Source organism: Amblyraja radiata, chromosome 13 (assembly GCF_010909765.2).
Source record: "Amblyraja radiata isolate CabotCenter1 chromosome 13, sAmbRad1.1.pri, whole genome shotgun sequence".
Classification (NCBI taxonomy): Eukaryota; Metazoa; Chordata; class Chondrichthyes; order Rajiformes; family Rajidae; genus Amblyraja; species Amblyraja radiata.
Genome location: NC_045968.1, coordinates 30,651,103 through 30,672,879, shown reverse-complemented (window position 1 = coordinate 30,672,879; position 21,777 = coordinate 30,651,103). Strand labels below are relative to the sequence as shown.

The 21,777-nt window shown below is 43.2% G+C and overlaps 1 protein-coding gene across 1 annotated transcript in view; it reads right to left on the bottom strand.

Moving 5' to 3' along the window:
- Nucleotides 1–7,304: 7,304 nt before the first annotated feature.
- The window catches only part of bok (BCL2 family apoptosis regulator BOK), a 37,403-nt gene continuing 22,930 nt past the window's right edge, over nt 7,305–21,777 (bottom strand). Inside the window, exons 4-5 of the mRNA XM_033031630.1 lie at nt 8,653–8,816; nt 7,305–7,781 (exon numbers count right to left, since the gene is read on the bottom strand). Coding sequence (XP_032887521.1) covers nt 7,656–7,781; nt 8,653–8,816 — 290 coding nt within the window. The 3' untranslated portion in view covers nt 7,305–7,655. The remainder of the gene's footprint in view (nt 7,782–8,652; nt 8,817–21,777) is intronic.

The window sequence follows — 21,777 nt, the reverse complement described above, 5'->3', positions numbered from 1 at the left end:
GTTTTCGCATTTTAATCTCTTTCCTAACTTCCTATATCTCACTGCATGACCCCATCCATTTGTTTACTTGTTTTATTGTTATCAATGTGCACTATGACCTCTGGATGTTCCCTCTTCCCCCCTGAGAATGTTCTGCGGTCACTTGCAGACATCCTTGACGCTGGCACCTCAGACACTACACACCGATCCTGGCGTCTCGTTTGCAGACACAGAATCTCTTCATCTGTCCTGTTACCTATTGAGTCTCCTATCACATCACTCTGACTTCATTCTTCTGTGCTGAGGCTGAAACCAGTCATAGTGCTACTGCTGCCCTCTGAAAGGTCATTCCCACCCACCCACAAAGAGGTATACCTGCAGTTTTGTTTTCCTTTTCGAAAAATGGATTTCAAAAGATTGCTATTCTTAGTAAATGGACCCTTGATCGTGCTCTATCAGTGTTTGCCAGATGCAAATGAGATACCAGGGGTGAAAGGTTTACATTTATTAAAGTGGGCTGCATTAATCTGGTTATATTCCTTTTGGCTTATGAGTTTAGAAGCTTGAAGAACAATCTGAAGTATTTAAGATGACAAATGGATTGGATAGAATCTGTACCACCAATCCAGGATCACAGGCATAAATGCTACATTTGGAGCTGAGGCTTTCCAGCAATGAATGGAAACATTTCTCTACAGCCGGGAATTCAGTGCCTCAAAAGTCTGTCAGTGCTAAATCAAGGCAGAGGCCAGTAGTGGGTGAAGACATGGAACAAAGATTGGTAAATGGAAATACAACCTGTAAAACTACATTAATCCAACACGCTAGAAACTTTGGTGTCGATCAGGCAAGTGTCTCGACCCAAAACGTCACCCATTCCTTCTCTTCAGAGATGCTGCATGTCCCGCTGAGTTACTCCAGCATTTAGTGTCTACCTTAAATTCTATTGCATGTTATTTCAATGAATACTACATTGCTTAGACATCCCTCTTTTAGATGTTACATAGTAGTACAATATATTTTCCAGCTAGCCCTGCAAATCTAAAGGGGAAGTAGATCCTGGTGTGACAAAGGTAGCTTGTGAACCAGGACTGAACCAGAGTGGATTATAGGAGTTTTCCCAGTTTAGATTTAAAAAAAGGATCCAAATGAATGGTGTAAGAAACTTGGGGAGGTAGCTGGAAAATTAAACCTGAGCCTAAATATTTCCCCCAAAAACAACCATTAGCAGTTCTAATCATGACCTGACAAGATTGCTGTAAAGCCAGGTTATGTATTCCCTGTCTTCATTTTACATAATACATCAACTACCTTTTCCTTAACAGTCTTTATCACTTTATTTTCTTTTGGATGATCCTCCACTTGTGAGATGTAGGGAAGCAAGTTCAAGGGAAAGCATATCCTCTCCTACACAAGAGGGTGTGACGAACAATCATCTTTGTGGTCGTTTTGGAGCGCTTCAGAGTGAAGGTCCAATTCAACATGATGATGGGTGATTTCAGATTGGCAATCAGTAACCAGTGGAGTGTCACAGGGATTGTTCTGGGGCTTTGCCTATCATCCATGTTAATAATGTTTGTGGTTGGGTTAAGTGTACTGTAGTCAGATTTACCAATATCATAAAAACAGGTGCAGAGAGTTAGTATGCATAATTAAATGAGTGGCCAAAAGTTGGCATTTGGGTATTTTCACAGCATTAAATTTTTCACGCTGGAAAGAAGAATGAAAAAGCCAATTATTATTTAAACAAAGCAGAATTCCAAAATTGTGCAGTATAAAGGGATCTATGGCTCCTTGTATATGAAGCACAAAGTTGGCATGCAGGGATAGGGGAAAGGCCATCCTTTCCTATCACTCTGCCCTTGAATTTTATATATTGACAGCTCCCAAATTCAGTTTCTTTTGGTTTGGAATATTTGATGTGGGGGCTACATCATAAACAGAACATTCAACTGATAACATGGGGAATTGTCCGGTGGACATCATGGGTCGCCACAGGCATTGGATTGTCCAGGTCGTCTTCACAGATATTTCATTTAAATTATCCTCCTGGCAAGAGGCATGTGTTGGTTACAGTTCCACATTATCATCCCATTCCTGCTGGGTTCCTTCAGGCCATCATATTATTGGCTCACTAGAGTAGGTGTTTGAGGCACTTTCAGGGGGAATTTACAAATCTTATTTGAAAATCGGGATAGCTTTACCTAAATGGAGAGGCTGCAGCCATCCTCATGCCAGACGAAGGCAGAACAGCACCTGTGTAGCGAACAGAGGTCCTTCAAGGTAAGTGGGCCCATGACGCTCCCTGCAACTTAGCTGCTATAATGGAAAGTATTCCTCAGATGCCAGCCAGAGTAAGGGCAACCAATGGTTTACTTTTGCTGTATATTTGTGGACTCAGGAAACAGAGTAATTTGATCAGTACTCTTTATTAATAAAGTCAATATTACCCCAATTCACGTAGCACTTATGGGGTGTGTACAAGAGTACAGATAAAACACAACATGGATTTTAAACCTGATTAGTCACAAAAACAATCCAAAGACAAAGTACTTAAAGTTTACCAGTGTTACATGAATTATGGATAGTTAAGATATAGTTAGTATGTAAGGATAATATGTAAATATGCTCCCAGTTTTAGCTTTGGCCCTGTAATTACTGCCCCAGCTGCAAAGATTGTTCCTCCCAGTTTCAACTTGACTCCTGTAACATTTCACAAGCGTGACTTGCCAGAACCTGGTGTCCTACCCAGAAGTCAACAGCTTTCCAGCATTAGGCCATGTATATGAGGCCTGGTGTGAGTGCATTTTATGTTAACCCTAATGTGAGGTTAAAAAAATTAATTCCCAGATCAAAGCTTTGATGCATATTTTCTTGCATAATGTAAGAAATATATTCTTAACAGGTCTTTTATTTGTGGTGAATCTACATTGATTGTTATAAAAGTGCATGTACTATTAATAGCTTGCATTGTCTCATTCTTTTTGTATATCAACCTATTTGTAAAGAAAATTGACGACTAGCTTTAGCCTGAACACAACTGATAATGTACTGCTTACTGCCTTTACGCACATGCACTATGCGGTTACAGCTTTTTGCATTGTTTCCAGAATTTTATTCTATAGATTTCACTGACATGAATGTTATTTAATTTAATTTTCCAGGGCGTGGGCATCACTGGCAAGTCCAGTATTTTGTTCTTCCCTAAATGGTGGTAACCTTATTGTGAAGTTAGTCCCACACTGTTAATTAGGGTAGGAGTTATAGGTTTTCAATCAGTGATATTAGAAGCGTCGACATTATGTGTGACTGGGAAGGAAGCTGTAAATGTTGGTGTTCCAATGTCCCTACTGCCCTTGCTCTTGGTGTTTGAGGTCATGGGTTGGAAGGTGCTGTCCAACCATTAGGTAACTGGTGAATATTTAGTAGAGGGCATACCCTGCAGACAAATATACATCTGTGGTGAACAGTGCCAATATAACAAGCTGCTTTGTCCAGGGTGATGTCAAGCTTGTGTGTTGTTGGGAGTTGCACTCATTAGGAAAGCATTTATTCTGCTCGACTTGTGCCTTGTAAATGATGGAAAGATTTTGGGATGTCACTTGACACAGAATACTCAGTCTCTGGAGACAGATTCAGTTGTTTCTGAAAAAAGTTGATGGGGGAATTTGGCGATGGTAATATGTTGAATATCAAGAGTAGATGGATAGACTCTCGACTGTTGAAGATGGCTGTGGGGCGTAAACGTCAGACCACGCCTGATTCTTGTCCATTTCCTTCTCAAGGTTCAGAATCAATTGAAAATTGGGCAATCATTAGTGAACTTCCTTACTTCTGATCTTGTGACAGTCATTGATGAAGCAGCAAAAAATGGATTGAGGATAGTTACCTTGAGGAACTCCTTCAGTAAAGCTCTAGGGCTGGGATGGGTGACCCCCAGCAACCACAACCTTCCATTGTATGAGATTTAATTCCTACCACTGAAAAGTCCATTGACTTCAGTTCTCCTTTATCAATCCAAAGCTGCCTTGACATCAAGGATCGCCACTCTTACCTCACCTGTTGAACTCAAATCTTTGATTCCCTATAATTGAGTGACCCCCTTGTAGTTATTTCCGATTTTAAAGACATATTATAATTTTTTGGTCAATTGTGTGGCTATGGCTTGTTTCAAGTCTGTGCTACTTCCTGGTTAAATAATTACAATGTTCTAAACACCTCAATGTATTATTTTTTTCATGGAGAACTGTTTGAGAGAGCTCACGGTCCTTCTCAGAATGATTATTCTGCATGATCATCCTGGACATATGCATGGATTTTATATAAGGCCACGTACCACTTTATTTTGGGTGAAAAAATCATTCCATTGCTGACTTCACTGATAAATCGGAACTAAATCTTTATTTTCTCCATGTAGATTACGTCAGCCTCCCCCATTATAATGCTTAAGGACACAAGTTCAGAAAGTCTGTGTTTGCTTTAGCTTTCCATATTAGGCCATGGCCCTGATTTGAACAGGAGTAAGTAAGTAGGCTTGGAATTTCAGCCTGCTGTGTTGTTGGTATCGGTGCTTAAAATGAATGTGGTCAAGAAAGGGTTGCAGGCTTCTTGGGGCCAGCGCTAGACCATTATAGTGGAGATTGGAGCAATTACACCACCTAACTTCTCATTCAGGAAGTATATTTTAAAATCCCACATTCTACTCGGGAACTCTGACTCGCTCCATGTTGATTTTGTTTATAAACATCACCATCTTTGGAGGAGCATCACCGACTTTCATGCCGAACAATAATCTATAGCCATAAGGCTGATGTGCGTCAGAATTTCTGAATCCTGACAACCATGTAGGAGGCTTAAACACCCCCTTTTCGTGCGTGAAAGCAAGCTAAGACTAAGTTTTTGTACGAGGATCAGCTGAGCAGCCATGGAATGTCTACACAAAGTGTTAGAAATAATCAGTAGGTGAAGCACCACCTGTGGAGAGTAATCTGGATCTAACTCCTTTCCTGCTGCCTGGTGTGCTAAGTACTTCCAGCTTCATATGTGTTTCTTTTTCAGTTTTTTAGTTCTTCAGAGTCTAAATTCAATCCTACGATCATTATTAACTTCGTATCGAGTAATTTAAAATGTGGCCATAGGTATTTTTGAAGAGGATTTTAAAATATAAGGTAGAATTGCCGAAAATGCCATAATTAATCAAGAATAAATAAGCAAAAGTACCTTAGATGGAGTCATGCATTTATCTGAAGGTTTGTGCTGGAAAGATTCTAGCACAGATAGGCCTTTACATGAATAAACCGGGCATCACGGTGGCGCAGCGGTAGAGTTGCTGCCTTACAGCGAACCCGGGTTCGATCCCGACTACGGGTGCTGTCTGTACGGTGTTTGTACCTTCTCTCCGTGACCTGCGTGGGCTTTCTCCGAGATCTTCGGTTTCCTCCCACACTCCAAAGACGTACAGGTAAGTCGGTAAATTGGCTTGGAAAATGTAAAAATTGTCCCTAGTGTGTGTAGGATAGTGTTAATGTGAGGGATCGCTGGTCGGCGCGGACCCGGTGGGCCAAAGGGCCTGTTTCCGCACTGTATCTCTAAACTAAACTAAAAGAAACTGTACTTTATGCAGCTAATGATATTTTTTACCATGAAATGGTCTCATCAAATTTCAGCCAACTGTTCGCCAATCAGAAAATTCCTGTTCATTTTGTATTTTAAATCAGCCTTAAGTTGGATTTTTGTAGTACTAGCAAACTCATTGTTGTGCAGCTAATCTGTAGAATCCACGAGGAAACCATAGAAATGGTGACTTTAAAAAAAATTATACCTCATTCATGGCTATTGTTAATTTGTCATTTAGGCTGCTCTAGTGGGTGGACAGTGCCCTCTATTATGTTGATTTGCCTCTGTACTCCACAATTTGAGATTTGTAATACATTTTGGTTTTGACATGTAGAGATCACAGCAGTGTTTATATATAATCCTCCCATTTCAGGGCACCATAATGTTTGGGACACAACAATGTCATGTAAATGAAAGTAGTCATGTTTAGTATTTTGTTGCATATCTTTTGCATGCTTGAAGTCTGCAATTCATGGACATCACCAGTTGCTGGGTGTCTTCTCTGGTGATGCTCTGCCAGGCCTGTATTGCAGCCATCTTTAGCTTATGCTTGTTTTGGAGGCTAATTGCCTTCAGTTTTCTCTTCAGCATGCTCAATTGGGTTCAGATCGGGTGATTGACTTGGCCACTCATGGATTGACCATTTTTTAACTTTGAAAAACTTCTTTGTTGCTTTAGCAGAATGTTTGGGATCATTGTCTTGCTGTAGAATGAACCGTCAGCCAATGAGTTTTGAGGCATTTGTTTGAACTTGAGCAGATAGAATGTGTCTATACACTTCAGAACTCATTATGCTACTACCATCAGCAGTTGTATCATCAATGAAGATAAGTGAGCCAGTACCTTCAGCAGCCATACATGCCCAGGCCATAACCGTGTTTCACAGATGAGGTGGTATGCTTTGGATCTTGGGCAGTTCCTTCTCTCCTCTATACTTTGCTCTTGCCATCACTTTCATATAAGTTAATCTTTGTCTCATCTGTCCGCAAGACCTTTTTCCAGATCTGTGGTTGCTCTTTTAAGTACTTCTTGGCAAACTGTAACCTGGCCATCCTATTTTTGCGACTAACCAGTGGTTTGCATCTTGCAGTGCAGCTTATGTATTTCTGTTCATGAAGTCTTCTGCGGACAGTGGTCATTGACAAATCCACACCTGAGTCCTGAAGAGTGTTTCTGATTTGTTGGACAGGTGTTTGGGGATTTTTCTATATTATAGAGAGAATTCTTATGTCTACAGCTGTGGGGGTCTTCCATGGCCTGCCAGTCCCTTTGCGATTAGTAAGCTCATCAGTCCTCTCTTTCTTCTTAATGATGTTCCAAACAGTTCATTTTGGTAAGGTTTGGCTAATGTCTCTTAACAGTTTTATTCTTGTTTCTCACTCATAATGGTTTCTATGACTTTCATTGGCACAACTTTGGTCCTCATGTTGATAAACAGTAATAGAAGTTTCCAAAGATGATGGAAAGTCTGGAGGAAAGACTAGATGCTGAGAGCTCTCTTATATCTGCATTAAGGAGACAGTTAAACACACCTGAGCAATCACAAACACATGTGAAGCCATGTGTCCCAAACATTATGGTGCCCTGAAATGGGTGGGACTATGTATAAACACATCTGTAATTTCTACATGGTGAAACCAAAATGTATAAAAATACCCTGCACAATAAAGTCTGCACAACGTGCACTTTAACCACATGTGATTTTGTTCCTATTATAAATCTCAAATTGCGGAGTAGAGGCAAATAAATAAATGATGGGTCTTTGTCCCAAACATTATGGCGGGCACTGTAAATATTTCATTTGCTGCAATCTCCTCCTTATCTATCCTTCCTCCCCTTGTGTCCAGAAATTTAGACAACATGGGACAATCTGTAGAATTCTAGTCTAATTATGTTTAGCTAAATGTACCCCATCTCCCCGATCTCTCTGAATGGTTCTTACTCCAGTCCAGCAACGGCAGAAATTCTGTTCAGTCAAGACGGTATATCAGGCATGCTGCGAGTTTTGTATCACATTAAGTACGGGAATTATGTAAAGGACCACAAAATCCCAGGCAGAATCATCGTTCTCGCAGGAGGAAGAAGAAAATCGCTTTGAGGAAGTGTCCACAGGTACAGATGGCACAAATGAGCCAATGGTTGCGGATACTGGGATCGTTGTTAACCACAGATTTTGTTATGTCAGCCTAGGATTAAAACAGATGAGAATTATTTTTGCACTACCTGACCAAATCCATTTGACCACAGCTTCTGAAATCTTTTGGAAAATATTTTATTCTGTCTCATTATGTACAATACAAGTAACATGCCGCTTTTTTGTTTAAGCTTTGGATAACTAAATAATTTAATTGATGTATATAAAACAGGTTTGAGATGATGACAAGGAATTGGACATGGTTACAAATTTGCAAAGTTCTACTCTTTGTGTTAACAAGAACTATAACTTACAGAAAAAAAGTCACAAAGTGCTGGAGTAACTCAGCAGGTCAGGCGGCATCTCTGGAGAACGTGGATAGATGACATTTCGGGACAGAGCTCTTCTTCAGACTTGAAATGTCACCTGTTTTCCAGAGATGCTGCCTGACACACTGAGTTACTCCAGCATATTGTATCTTTTTTTGTAAACCAGCGTCTGCAGTTGCTTGTTTCTACAGTAACTTACCAAAGCCATTTTACAAGAATATCATCAAACTAATTTTGGTATGAAGCCACATGAAACTTTCTGAAAGGGTGACCAAAAAATGTGGGCAATAAGGCAGGCTTGAATTAATGAAAGGAATGAAGGTAGTGGTTTATGGCAGCTGTTCCAGAGTTCAGAGTCTCGGAAATTGTAGGTGCAAACACCAATGTTGGAACAATTAAATGCAAGAGGCTATATCGGAGTACTGAGGTACATCAAAGATTAACAAGGGAGCATTTGAATTTGAATTCAGGATTGTCAGTGTTTGGTTTACTAGTCTGATGGCTTAACCAGAGCATGACACTATGTACATTCATTCAGATAATGGAGCAATGCAGTTACACATATTGAACCTTGCTAAACAGATGGTCTCTTACCCATCCACCACGTCTCCTTAACCACGTCACCAGCGTTTTCCGGACGAACTCTCCCAAGCAATCGACGATTGTGTGCACCATGGCATGCTGTCCCTGCTTCACACAGTCGATGGCTAATCCACCAGCTACAGCATAGAGGGCCACCACCTTCCCCCAGGTTATACCTACAGAGCAAAAGTACATGAACACCCAGCATAAGAACCACATCGATAGAAAGGTAATCCATGCTTTAAACATAATAACACAAGACTACTCAGTAAAATAGAACTATAAAGCTATAAGAAGCTCAAAATACAGAATCATGAAGGACTGGGCAAGAGATTAAAAAAAGCATCATCTCTTTGGCTACTTAATTTCTACTTTACAACTAGTACCATCCGACCACTACAACTGGACATCAAAGGCAGCTCTGTATGGGGCCACAGAATGTAACACAGTGCAAAGGAAGACCACAGTGGAAAAGCTGAAGTATTAGAGAGGTTTATGAACAATTATGAAGAGGTATTAGAAACACCGGCTATTTATAATAACATTTAAAGTCTGTGAGGATTCTCCTTGCATTTCCTTTCTCCACCCCCTTTCCAATTAAACAAAAGGTTGTTTGGCTGCGCTATTATATAAACCATTGGCTTTGAAACTATTCTGGGCACTGATCCTCTGCCGAGATTCTTTGTAAATCCTGTAATGTTTCCAAGACACTCAGTAAATAAAACTTAAACCATTCCTTTAATGTCTTACAAGAACAGTAGCACTCTCCAAGTTAACATAAAATACAGACGTGGACATTTCCATCGAATTGTTGTACATTTATACTCGAAATATTCTCGTTAAACACTGACACATTCCAAAAAATCTAGAAAAACCAGTGTATGATGATTTGGCTCTGCTCTCCCTACACTGCTCTCCCTCAATAGCAAGAATGTGGAGAGATAAAGAACAATGAGTGAAAGATATGCAAAAAATTAACGATGATAAAAAAAATAGGCCATTGTTAGCTGTTTGTTAGGTGAAAACGAGAAGCTAGTGCGACTTGGGTGGGGAAGGGATAGCGAGAGAGAGAGGGAATGCCAGAGCTACTTGAAGCTAGAGAAATCAATATTCATACCACTGGACTGTAAACTGCCCAAGCGAAATATGAGATGCGTTCCTCCAATTTGCATTTAGCCTCAATCTGACAATGGAGGAGGTTTAGGACAGAAAGATCTGAGTGGGAATGGGAAGAAGAATTAAAGTGTTTAGCAACCGGGAGATCAGGTAGATTCAGGCGGACTGAGCAAAGGTGTTCAGTGAAACGATCGCCCAGTCTATGTTTGGCCTCGCCTAGGTATGAGTCCACATCTCGTCCAACGGATACAGTAGATGAGGTTGGATGAGGTGCAAGTAAGCTTCTGCCTAACCTGAAAGGATTGTCGGGGTCCCTGGACAGAGTTGAGGGAGAAGGTATGGGGACAGGTGTTGTATCTTCTGCGGTTGCAGGGGAAGATACCTGAGGATGGGTGGTTTGGGTGGGAAGGGATGAGTTAACCAGGGAGATGCAGACGGAACGGTCTCTGCGGAAGGTGGAAAGGGGTAGAGATGGGAAAATGTGGCCTGTGGTGGGATCCTGTTGGAGGTGGCGGAAATTTTGGAGGATTATGTGGTGTATGCGACGGCTGATGAGGTGAAAGGTAAGGACTAGGGGATCTCCGTCTCTGCTGCGGGGTAAGGTTGTGCAAGTTGATTCAAGAACCAGGTGGCTGTAGGAATGTAGATGTTCCTGAACCTGGTGGTTTGGGACTTGGCCCAAAGTAACTCTTGCCCAATGGTGGCAGTGAGAAGTGAGCATGGGTGGCACAGAGCCTCAAGCTGGACCTCTGGTGCTGTCTGTGTGGAGTGAATGGGAGCTGTAAGAGAGTGAGAACTTAGACCAAAGAATAGATTCATAGGAATGTAGGAGTTGCAGAATGAAAACCGGGAAGACAGGCTGGGCACATCCTCCATTCCCAGAGGAAGGAGAAATTACTTATTTTCATCATTAAATGTGTTGCTTGGTGATGTTATGGGGATCTGACAGTTATTTGAGCCAGGAACTTGCCCAGGGCACTGGGTCATCCTATTTGTCATACTCTTCAAAGCCCCTTCCATGTACTGTTGCATTTACCCACGTTGAGGGTCCTCACCCTCAACAACTTTACGTTTGACTCCTCCCATTTCCTCCAAACACAAGGCGTAGCTATGGGCACACGCATGGGCCCCAGCTACGCCTGCCTCTTTGTCGGGTACGTTGAACAATCCTTGTTCAATACGTACCAGGGCCCCATCCCCGACCTCTACCTCCGTTACATTGACGACTGCTTTGGGGCCACCTCCTGCACCCACACACAACTGACTGACTTCATCCACTTCACCACCAACTTCCATCTGGCACTCCAATACACCTGGACCATTTCCGACACTTCCTTACCATTCCTTGACCTCACCATCTCCATCGCAGGGGACAGACTTCTGACCGACATACACTACAAACCAACTGACTCACATGGCTATCTGGACTACACGTCTTCCCACCCTGCCCCCTGTAAAGACTCCATCCCCTACTCCCAATTCCTCCGCATACGCCGCATCTGCTCCCAGGATGAGACGTTCCACACCAGGGCATCGGAAATGTCCTCGTTCTTCAGGGAACGGGGATTCCCCTCCGCCACCATAGATGAGGCTCGCACCAGGGTCTCATCCATACCCCGCAACACTGCTCTCTCTCCCCATCCCCGCACTCGCAACAAGGGCAGAGTCCCCCTAGTCCTCACCTTCCACCCACCAGCCGGCAAATACAACAAATAATCCTCCGCCATTTCCGCCACCTCCAACGTGACCCCACCACTCGCCACATCTTCCCATCTCCCCCTATGTCTGCCTTCCGCAAAGACCGTTCCCTCCGCAACTCCCTTGTCAATTCTTCCCTTCCCTCCCGTACCACCCCCTCCCCAGGCAATTTCCGTTGCAACCGCAAGAAATGCAACACCTGTCCCTTCACCTCCCCCCTCGACTCCATTCAAGGACCCAAGCAGTCGTTCCAGGTGCGACAAAGGTTCACCTGTATCTCCTCCAACCTCATCTACTGCATCCGCTGCTCTAGATGTCAGCTGATTTACATCGGAGAGACTAAGCGGAGGTTGGGCGATCGTTTCGCCGAACACATCCGCTCAGTCCGCAATAACCTACCTGAACTCCCGGTGGCTCAGCACTTCAACTCCCCCCTCCCATTCCCAATCCGACCTCTCTGTCCTGGGTCTCCTCCATTGCCAGAGTGAGCAACACCGGAAATTGGAGGAACAGCACCTCATATTCCGCCTGGGTTGCTTGCGTCCGGATGGCTGGAATGTTGAATTCTCCCAGTTTTGCAAGCCCTTGCTGTCTCCTCCCCTTCCTTAACCCTCGAGCTGTCTCCTCCCATCCCCCCCGCCCTCGGGCTCCTCCTCCTCCCTTTTTCCTTCCTTCTCCCCCCACCCCCCATCAGTCTGAAGAAGGGTTTCGGCCCGAAATGTCGCCTATTTCCTTCGCTCCATAGATGCTGCTGCACCCGCTGAGTTTCTCCAGCATTTTTGTGTACCTTCGATCTTCCAGCAGCTGCAGTTCCTTCTTGAACACTTGGAAACTACTGTCACTTGACACTTGGCTCCTGGCAACAGCTGTCCCCTGCACCTCACTCACCGCAGGCCACCCACATCAGATGCCCCACGATATTAATGATAGAACATCAGTAGGTCAGAATGGCACAGTAATGCATTAGAACCAAGTCAAGTCAAGTGAGTTTATTGTCATGTGTCCCTGTATAGGACAATGAAATTCTTGCTTTGCTTAAGCACACAGAAAATAGTAGGCATTTACTACAAAACAGATAAATGTGTCCATATACCATGATATAAATATATACACACATGAATAAATAAACTGGTAGTGCAAATAACAGAAAGTGGTTGCTAATAATCAGAGTTTTGTCCGAGCCAGGTTTAATAGCCTGATGGCTGAGGGGAAGTAGCTATTCCTGAACCTGGTTGGTGCAGTCTTCAGGCTCCTGTACCTTCTACCTGAAGGTAGCAGGGAGATGAGTGTGTGGCCAGGATGGTGTGGGTCTTTGATGATACTGCCAGCCTTTTTGAGGCAGCGACTGCGATAAATCCCCTCGATGGAAGGAAGGTCAGAGCCGATGATGGACTGGGCAGTGTTTACTACTTTTTGTAGTCTTTTCCTCTCCAGGGCGCTGCCTCATAGTCAGAGACCTGGGTTCAATCCTGATCTTGGGTGCTGCTTATGTAGAGTTTTCATGTTCTCCATTGACCCTATGGGTTTCTCCCAGATGCTCCGCTTTCCTCCCATTTCCCAAATACATGGTTTGGTAGTTTAATCGACCACTGTTAATAGCCCCGGGTGAGTGGTGAAACTAAGGGTGACTTATGGAGTGTGGAGTGAATAAAATGGGTTAGGTCAGGATTAACATGCAGTTGATGTCTTGATAGTGTGGGCTTGGTGAGCCAAAGTGGCCGTGGCTGTTCTGTAGCTCAATCTGACACTATGACTGTAACATGCCTTGAATTACCGATTCTGCCCCAACCTCCAAACCAGATTTTGCTCCTGTTCGAGATGGGCATTTCCACATGAACCCGAGGACCTCCTTGATGAAATCCTGGCAGTTATTTCGGAGGGTCATCAGAGAGGAATGTATACAGGTCTGCCTGTTAGAGGAGTGTGAAATGCTAGATTACCGAAGAAAATGCTCAGCATTTATTATGAAAAGTTCCAGCACAGGAGTAGGCCATTCAGTCCAATACATCCATGTCATCACTCTGTCACAGCAATGCATGCACTAGTACATTTTCTGTAGCATTGCAAATTTTTGTTTCTTTCTGAATTTCTAGGAGCATTGCCTTTAGATTTTGGTAGTCACATTTTTTAATTGAATTTCAGTCAACTGGATCCACAGGTCAAGGCTCGTTGCGTTGTGCTGTTGCTCCAGGGATCTTGTGTTGTACAATTGGGCCTCATTGTGGCACCTGCCCACAAGACCCACCTACAATCTATTAATTGATAAACCAGAGAATGCTGTTGGCAACTCTGACCTAGAGGCTTCCCCAGTGAATACTGATACACTGCCTGGAATCCCCTGCAAATACAGACACACCCTTGGAGACTCCTACACATATTTACTTTCTCAAGGGAAGTCCTTACAATTCCCAACAGTCTCATTCAATGCAGGGACACTCCCAGTTACTGTCTGGCAGCCACAAAAGATTATAAATAAATAACCAATTAGAAAGGCAGAAAACATTTTATAAGTGCGCAGTGGCACAGGCAAACCACTGATCACTGCTAATCTCAGAGTTGTGTTGTGGGCCATCAATTACAATTCCACTTAAAGCCTATATATTTCTTGTTTAACCTTGCACATCATGCAGCAGCGACTGTTAACCCTAGTGCCACCTTTAGAGAGAGCCGGGGTACAGAGATTCTGGAATACCACTCCCTGGAGCAGAAAGCTACTACCAGAGTGTGGGACCCCTGACCCCACTGGGACAGTGTGAGGACAGTCGGCTGCCACAGGGCAGGAGATACCACGGCCACGCTGGGACTCGACGCAGTCGCCGGATGAGCACTGACCTCCGGGTGGAGGACTGCCCAGTCTAATTTTATCCCTCAGCCTCTTAGTTACCACATTTCTCACAAGAAATCTGAAATATTTCCTGAACGCTTGCCAATGTTTATCTCTCGGTGACCTTTTAATCTAATTCACCCTGCATTCCTATGTAATCAGTGTTTTTAAATGGCGGAATCTAATCTGTGACTGATTTGGATCTCTCATGAACTGTGTACAAAATTGTAGCATACACTTTTGCCTAGAAGGTCCCTTCCCACAGCTTAGTACAGTATTTCATTGTGCCTTCATACAGAAGGTGAAATCTAAGGCAGCCTGCACTTCAGTTGGTTCATTCTTTCAGAAAACTGTCTCCAGTTCTGTCTATAAACTAATCCTCTAAAGTATTTTTGAGAATTTGATTTATCCAATCAATATTAAGATTAGTGACCCACTTGTATTAGCTTTGATTGATTATTTAAACTGGTCCAGATGAAGGGTCTCAACTCAAAACATCAACTCTCTGTTGCCCTCCACAATATATATGTTAAATCAACTTTTTACTATATTTCCTAAACCTAACTTTTGTTTTTACTGATGCTTCACATCACCAGCAATGCAGCAGTTAATGCAGTTACTTCACAGCTCCAGCAACTTGGGTTCAGTCTTGACTTTGAGTGATGCATTGTATAGTTTGCACGCTGTTCCTTCAACTGTGTTGGTTACCATCGGGTGCTCCGGTGTCCTTCCAATTCTCAAGGTTAATAGTCTGTAATGTAGTGGGTGGGAGGAGAATATGGATGGATGCTGATGGCATGTGACAGAAAATAAGTTACAGGTAAATAAACGGGGGATTTAAATGATGGGAATGCTCTGGTGACTTGATAGGCTATCTCGCCTCCTTCCATATTGTTGGAAAGTACGAGAATAATGTAATATATGAAATATCATACTTGGTATCCCTTCCTGTCTCATTCTACCCATTAGCCACAGTCTTGGCCTTTCTAGGGTATTTATTGGAGGAGTAGACAAAAGGAGGAAGGAAGTGGAAAACTGTTAATTATTGTGTCTGTCTGTGTGAGCCAAGACACGAGATGCATCTCAATAAATTAGATGATCTGGGAGCAAACAAGTTGTAGGAACTTAAAGCAATCACAGTGACAAGAGAGAAGGCTGTACAAGAACTGAGGTTAAGCCCACTGGTTTGTCAGTCTGTGTCTCAGGGTGTTGTAACAAGTGGTTGCAAAGATGAAAGCAATCAGAAACAGAGGGAAACATAATGCAATAATCTAAAGGCCTGTGAGCTGACTTCTATCACTGGGAAAATGTTGGAATCTATTATTGTTATATATAAAGTAGTAACAGGTCATTTGTAAAATTGTGATATAATCAATCAGAGACCATGTGGTTTACAAAAGGGTATTCTGATTGACAAATTTAACAAAGAGGGTGGATACGGGGAAGCAGTGGACGTAATGTATACGGATTTCCAGAAGGTATTTGATAAGTTGGTAGTTTAATCGACCACTGTTAATATTTGATAAGTTGTTCATGACATTGGGATAAAATGTCAAAATGGATAGAGGATTGGTACATTGAGAGTAAGCAGAGTGTTTTGATTAATGGGTTATTTGCAGTTGGCTAAACTGTAACTAAAGTACCACTACGACCAATGCAGGGGGGGGCTCAACTACTTACAGTCTGCAGTAATGACTATGAGAGGCAGGAAAGCAAGTTGAGAGAAAGATACAGAGAGTCTGTAAAGACCAGAGGGCAAGTTAAGCAAGTGGGCAGATAATGTGGAGAAATGTGAGGCGAGTTACTATGGTAGAAAGAGTCGTAAAGTAGAATTTTGTTTAAATGGAGGGAATTACAGGGTGCTGCTGCAGAGAGAGCTGACTGTACTCTTACATGGTCGTTGACACGCAGGTAACAGAAAATAGTTGAAAAAGCAAATGGGATGTCTGACTTTATTGCAAGGATGGAGTATAAAAGTTGAAAAGTCTTGCTCCAGCTGTATGAATGTTAGTGACATCACATCTAGAGCTAAGCAGACAGTTGAGACTTTGGTGCCAGTTCAAAGAGACTTCACAATGTCAATTCCCCGAATGAAGGCTTTGATTTGTCAGGAACAGTTGAACAGCTTGGAATTTAGATGAATGAGAGATAATTTCATTGAAGCAAGATTCTGTACAAACTTGGCAGTGGATGCTGAAAGGATGTCTCCTTCAGCGGAGTTAGCGAGATGTTGGAGACAGAGCTTCAGAATGAGGGGTCAACCTGTTATGATAGAGGAGCAATTTATTCTCTCAGAGCCATGAAACTTTAGAATTATCTACCCCAGAGAGCTATGGAGGAAGAGTATCCACCATGGTTGCATGGCAAGGCAAGGAGCTGTGTGGATGACCCCTGCTCCAGCCTCTGCTGTCCTGTTCTTAGGATCGCTTTATCTGAATAACCTCTGCTCTTTTTCCCCACACCAACCTCCTATCTTTTATTAATAGAAAGCCTTGTTTATCATCCTATTATTCCAATTCGCCAGAAGATTGGTCTGAATTCAAGAACAGTTTCATTCCTGCTGGTATCAGAATCTTGAACAGGCTTCTCATTAAGGGTAAAATCCCAATCTCGAAGTAGCACACTGTTCAGGACACCAGGTCAACAGTATCTACCCACAGACTGTACGATCCCCTGCCATTATCACTATCCACTATCCCCACACCTGCTCTGTCATCTTGGTCTCCAATCTTTCCCACTATCGTTGATCATATCAATACAAGGGATAGGTTCCTTGTATCAGTAGGTCAAGTTCAAAGGCTGCGTCTCCAGCTCCATTATTCCTGGGTCCTCACTCTACAAGAATGCAGCCACTTCTCACCCGGACTGCAACTCAAAACCAGGATACTGCATAACCCATGGGGTGATGGTATCTTGGAAGGTCCACACACAGCAAGAGATGGCAACCTGGTGGCAATTCAAAGAAGCTCGAACTTTCTTTCCATCTTTGACTGTCATTTCCCCATCCAGCCACCCACAACCCCCACCCCATCCCATATATCTACGACCTTCAGAAGGTTTTAGCTACCTTATCTGGAAGGTATTTCAAAGCCCAAGCTCAGGGAATAGCACAAGGGAAGAAGATATAGTGGCAATGCTAGCCACATCGGATGGGAGCTAGTTCAGGAAGTCAAAGTCATTCCCTGTTCTCGGAGGCAACATGGAAGTTCACCCACATCTCTTGGAGTGATGTTAGAGGAGAGTTCAGCATAAACGTTGGTCTAACGGGTCTGCAGATCATCACATCCCCCGATGAGAATATTGCCTGTTGGTACTGAGCACCTTGAGGCGAGAGCACACAGATCGCTATCTCGGCACCATTGTCCAATATGCACCCGTCGCTCTAAAGCTCCTGTGGGCTCTGCTCAGCTCGACATAGCTCCCGATTGTCGCAGCTCGTAGCGGGACAGAAGGCACGTGGCAACACAGAAGATGCCTGCAGCCCCTACAGCAGCCGGCAAATCCATTTTCATCCATCCTAACGGTCTCCCAAATGCTCGATCGTATATTCAGGGTGTTGATTACACTGGCACATGATAAAATAGGCTGAGGTCAGCATGGTTTTGTGAAAGGGAAATCTTGCCTGACGATCCTGTTGAAATTCTTTGAGGAAGTAAATAGCAGGATAGACAAAGGAGAGTCAGTGGATGTTGTTTACCTGGATTTTCAGAAGGCCTTTGATAAGGTAATGCACGTGAGGCTGAAAAAGAATATGAGAGCCCATGGTATCAGAGGGAAGATACTAGCATGGATAGCAGGTTGGCTGGATGGCAGAAGGCAAAGAGTAGCAAAAAAAAGGGTCTTTTTCTGGTTGACTGCCAGTGACATGTGATGTTCCGCAGGGGTCGGTGCTGAGGCCGCTACTCTTCACGTTGTATATCAATGATTTGGATGAGGGAATTGAAGGCTTTGTGGCCAAGTTTGCAGATGATTCAAAGGTAGATGGAGGGGCAGGTAATGTAGAGAAAGTAGGAATTCTGCAGAAGGACTTGGGCAGGTTGAGAGAGTGGGCAAAGAAGTGGCAGGTGAAACAGCATGGCAAAGTGTGGAGTCATGCATTTTTGGTAGTAGGAATAATGGCGTAGACTAAATGGGGGGAGAATTCAGAAATTGCAGGTGTAAATGGAGTTGGGAATGCTGATGCAAGATTCCACAAAAGTTCATTTGCAAGTCGAATCGGTAGCAAAGAAATACAATACTAGCATTTATTTCATGAAGACTAGAATATAATGATGTAATGCTGAGGATTTATAAGCACTGGTCAGACCGCATATGGAATATTGTGTGCAGTTTTGGACCCCATATCTGAGGAAGGATGTGCTGCTGTTGGAGAGAGTCCAGAGGAGGTTTACGAGAATGATCCCAGGAATGATTGGGTTATCAAATGATGGTTGCATGATTGAATGGTGGAGTAGACTTGATGGGCCGAATGGCCTAATGCTGCTCCAATAATTTATGAACTGTATTTCATTCCAGAATGTTCCCCCTCACTTACCTAGCTTCCTCTTACCATGGTTTTGCTAACCACCTCAACTGCTGGTGGTGGTGGCAAGTTCCCACATGTACACCACTCTATGAGTAAAGATGCTTCTACTTTATTCCTTATTTGGATATATTTGTTCCTACCTTGTATTATGTCTGCTCACTTTGAACTCGCCCTCAAGTGGCAATATCTTCTACTTTATTAACAACTTCATAATTTTAACATCCTTAGTTGATCACCCCACATTCTTTTAAAAAGCATGTATAGCCCCTCACTCATGTAAACTCTCAGTCCTTGGAAGATGCAGAAATGGTATTGGCAAGTTCGATTTAAGATTTTGTGCTTGGGAATCAGAGGAGGCGAGTTACTAAACAAGTGCTTTGCATCTGCTTTCATCACGGAGAAGGAAACAGAGGACAGTTTGATCAATGTGGGAAAATGTCAAAGACCAGAGGGTACAGGCCTCTCACCTGAAAGCTATACCCTTTAGTCATTGACACTATCACTACAGGAAAAAGCGTGGGGTGTTTACACTAACTGGGATGATTTCAGATTATAGTTAGACAAAATATCAATTCTGCCAATAGTAGTTTCAAAATAATGATAGATAACAAATTTAAACTAGTTCCCCCCCCCCCCCCCCCCCACCAAAGAATCACAATTTCAGCAGATCCTTGTTTTGGTGAAGATACAATGTAGCTGCTTGTTTCTGAAGAAACCCACACCAGGATGTGGTCTTTACTGCAACACTTCTGGTATACTGCACTTCATCAAGATTATTAACCCTCTATTCAATACAGATTAGTCAATTTCATCTCAGTCAGATCTCACCTTGGTTTCACTTCAATCAATCTGCAAGATCTAGACTAGCACAGTCTCCAAAATGCAGTGTCATTTTCCTCGCTTTCAGTGCCACACACAGGCCAGTTAGACTCTCAGTCTGTGTACTGAGAGTTGAAACATCCCAGAGATGTTTCATCATGTGCCAGCTGTTTAATCCTGACAAAAATGGAGCTGTATAGACATATGAGGTGTATAGGGCGGCAGAATGGTGCAGCGGTAGAGTTGCTGCCTTACAGCACCAGGGACCCTGGTTCGATCCCGACTACGTGTGATGTCTGTGCAAAGTTTGTACTTTCTTCCTGTGACCACATGGGTTTCCTCTGGTTGGTCCGGTTTCCTCCCACACTCCAAAGACGTTGTTTTGTTAGTTAATTGGCTTCTGTAAATTGTGATCGATGGTCGGAATGGAACGAAGGATTTGTTTCCATGCTGTATCTCTAAACTAAAAAAAATAGACCAACAGGAAATCTGGATCATGTCTGAGTATAAGAGTTGACAGGTTCTTCAACTTGATATCTGAGGACACGCATTATCGACAGTAGTCACTGAGTAGTGATCTGGAATAAGAGTGCTGGTGTTAAAGTGAGGGGAACCTGATGTTAGTGGGACCACCCCAGCTGTCTCTGCATCAACTGGTAATTGAATGGGAGAAGTGATATGGTGGCTAAACTCTGATTAGCATTTTATACCAATAATCTGAGCCTGTGCAAATTCCACTATATACTTTAAATTCAGTTAATAATCTGGAATTCCTTTAAAAAAAAAATCAGCCCCAATCACTGCAAAACTACTGGTACAAGCTCACATTTTTCACTGATGTCCTTCCGCTGAGTAAATCTACTGCCTTTAGAAACATATAAACATAGAAAATAGGTGCAGGAGGAGGCCATTCGGCCCTTCGAGCCAGCACCGCCATTCATTGTGATCTTGGCTGATTGTCCCGTATCAATAACCCGTGCCTGCCTTCTCCCCGTATCCCTTGACTCCACTAGTCCCTAGAGCTCTATCTAACTCTCTCTTAAATCCATCCAGTGATTTGGCCTCCACTGCCCTCTGTGGCAGGGAATTCCATGAATTCACTACTCTCTGGGTGAAAAGGTTTTTTCTCACCTGTCTTAAATGACCTCCCCTTTATTCTAAGACTGTGGCCCCTGGTTCTGGCCTTTGTTTGTGATTGCCTTTTAATGAGCAGCAAACATAGTGAAGGATGGGCAATAAATGTTGGCTTTTGCGAGGTAATCCCACATACTCAATAATGAACACATTGGAATTAAATGATCACAGCCTGAGGATTAAGGCCCTCCTAACCAACTGAAGTCATTGTCTAGAATCACAGAGCATAGGAACAGGCCCTTCAACTCACCGAGTCCACACCGATCATCCACGACCCAATTACACTAATCCCACTTTTTATTCTCCCCACATTCCCATCAACTTCCTCTATATTCCGCCATTTGCCGACAAACTAGGGACAGTTTACAGCGGCCAATTAACTTACTAGCATGCATATTTTTGGGATGTGGGAGGAGACCGGTGCATCTGAGAGAATTCCAAAAGGTCGTAGCAGAACGTGCAAACTCCACTCAGACAACAACGGAGGTCAGGATTGAAACCGGATCGCTGGTGCTGTGTGGCTTTGTGGCAGAGGTTCTAATGGCCTTCAGGTGAGTCGATCATAAATAGCGAGGGGCATATGATCCACTTCTACAAGTGACCACCTTCTCACCGAAGCTAAGAGCTCTCTGAGGAGAATAACAACTTGTTCCCACTTTTTGTGATCCAAATCGATGTTTTCCACTCCTCCTGACTTTGCAGGGTGAGCTGGCAGTCCACACATGCACCGCGGCGATGCAGCACTGGTATTGGTTTATTGTTGTCACGAGTACTGATATACAGTGATAAGCTCTCATTTGCATGCTATCCAGTTGAATCAAATCATGCGCTACCACGTACAATCAAGCCATACATAAGTAAAACAAATAGTGCAAAGATATTTGCAATCGGGATAGAGATGTAAAAGAAGGGAACTATTATATATCCGCTCCTGGTGATCTGCAGGCAGAGTTGCCATGCTTCACTTTCACAGCACAGGTTTCAGCATGTAGGAGTTTGGCTTATTTGGAGGAGCCTCAGG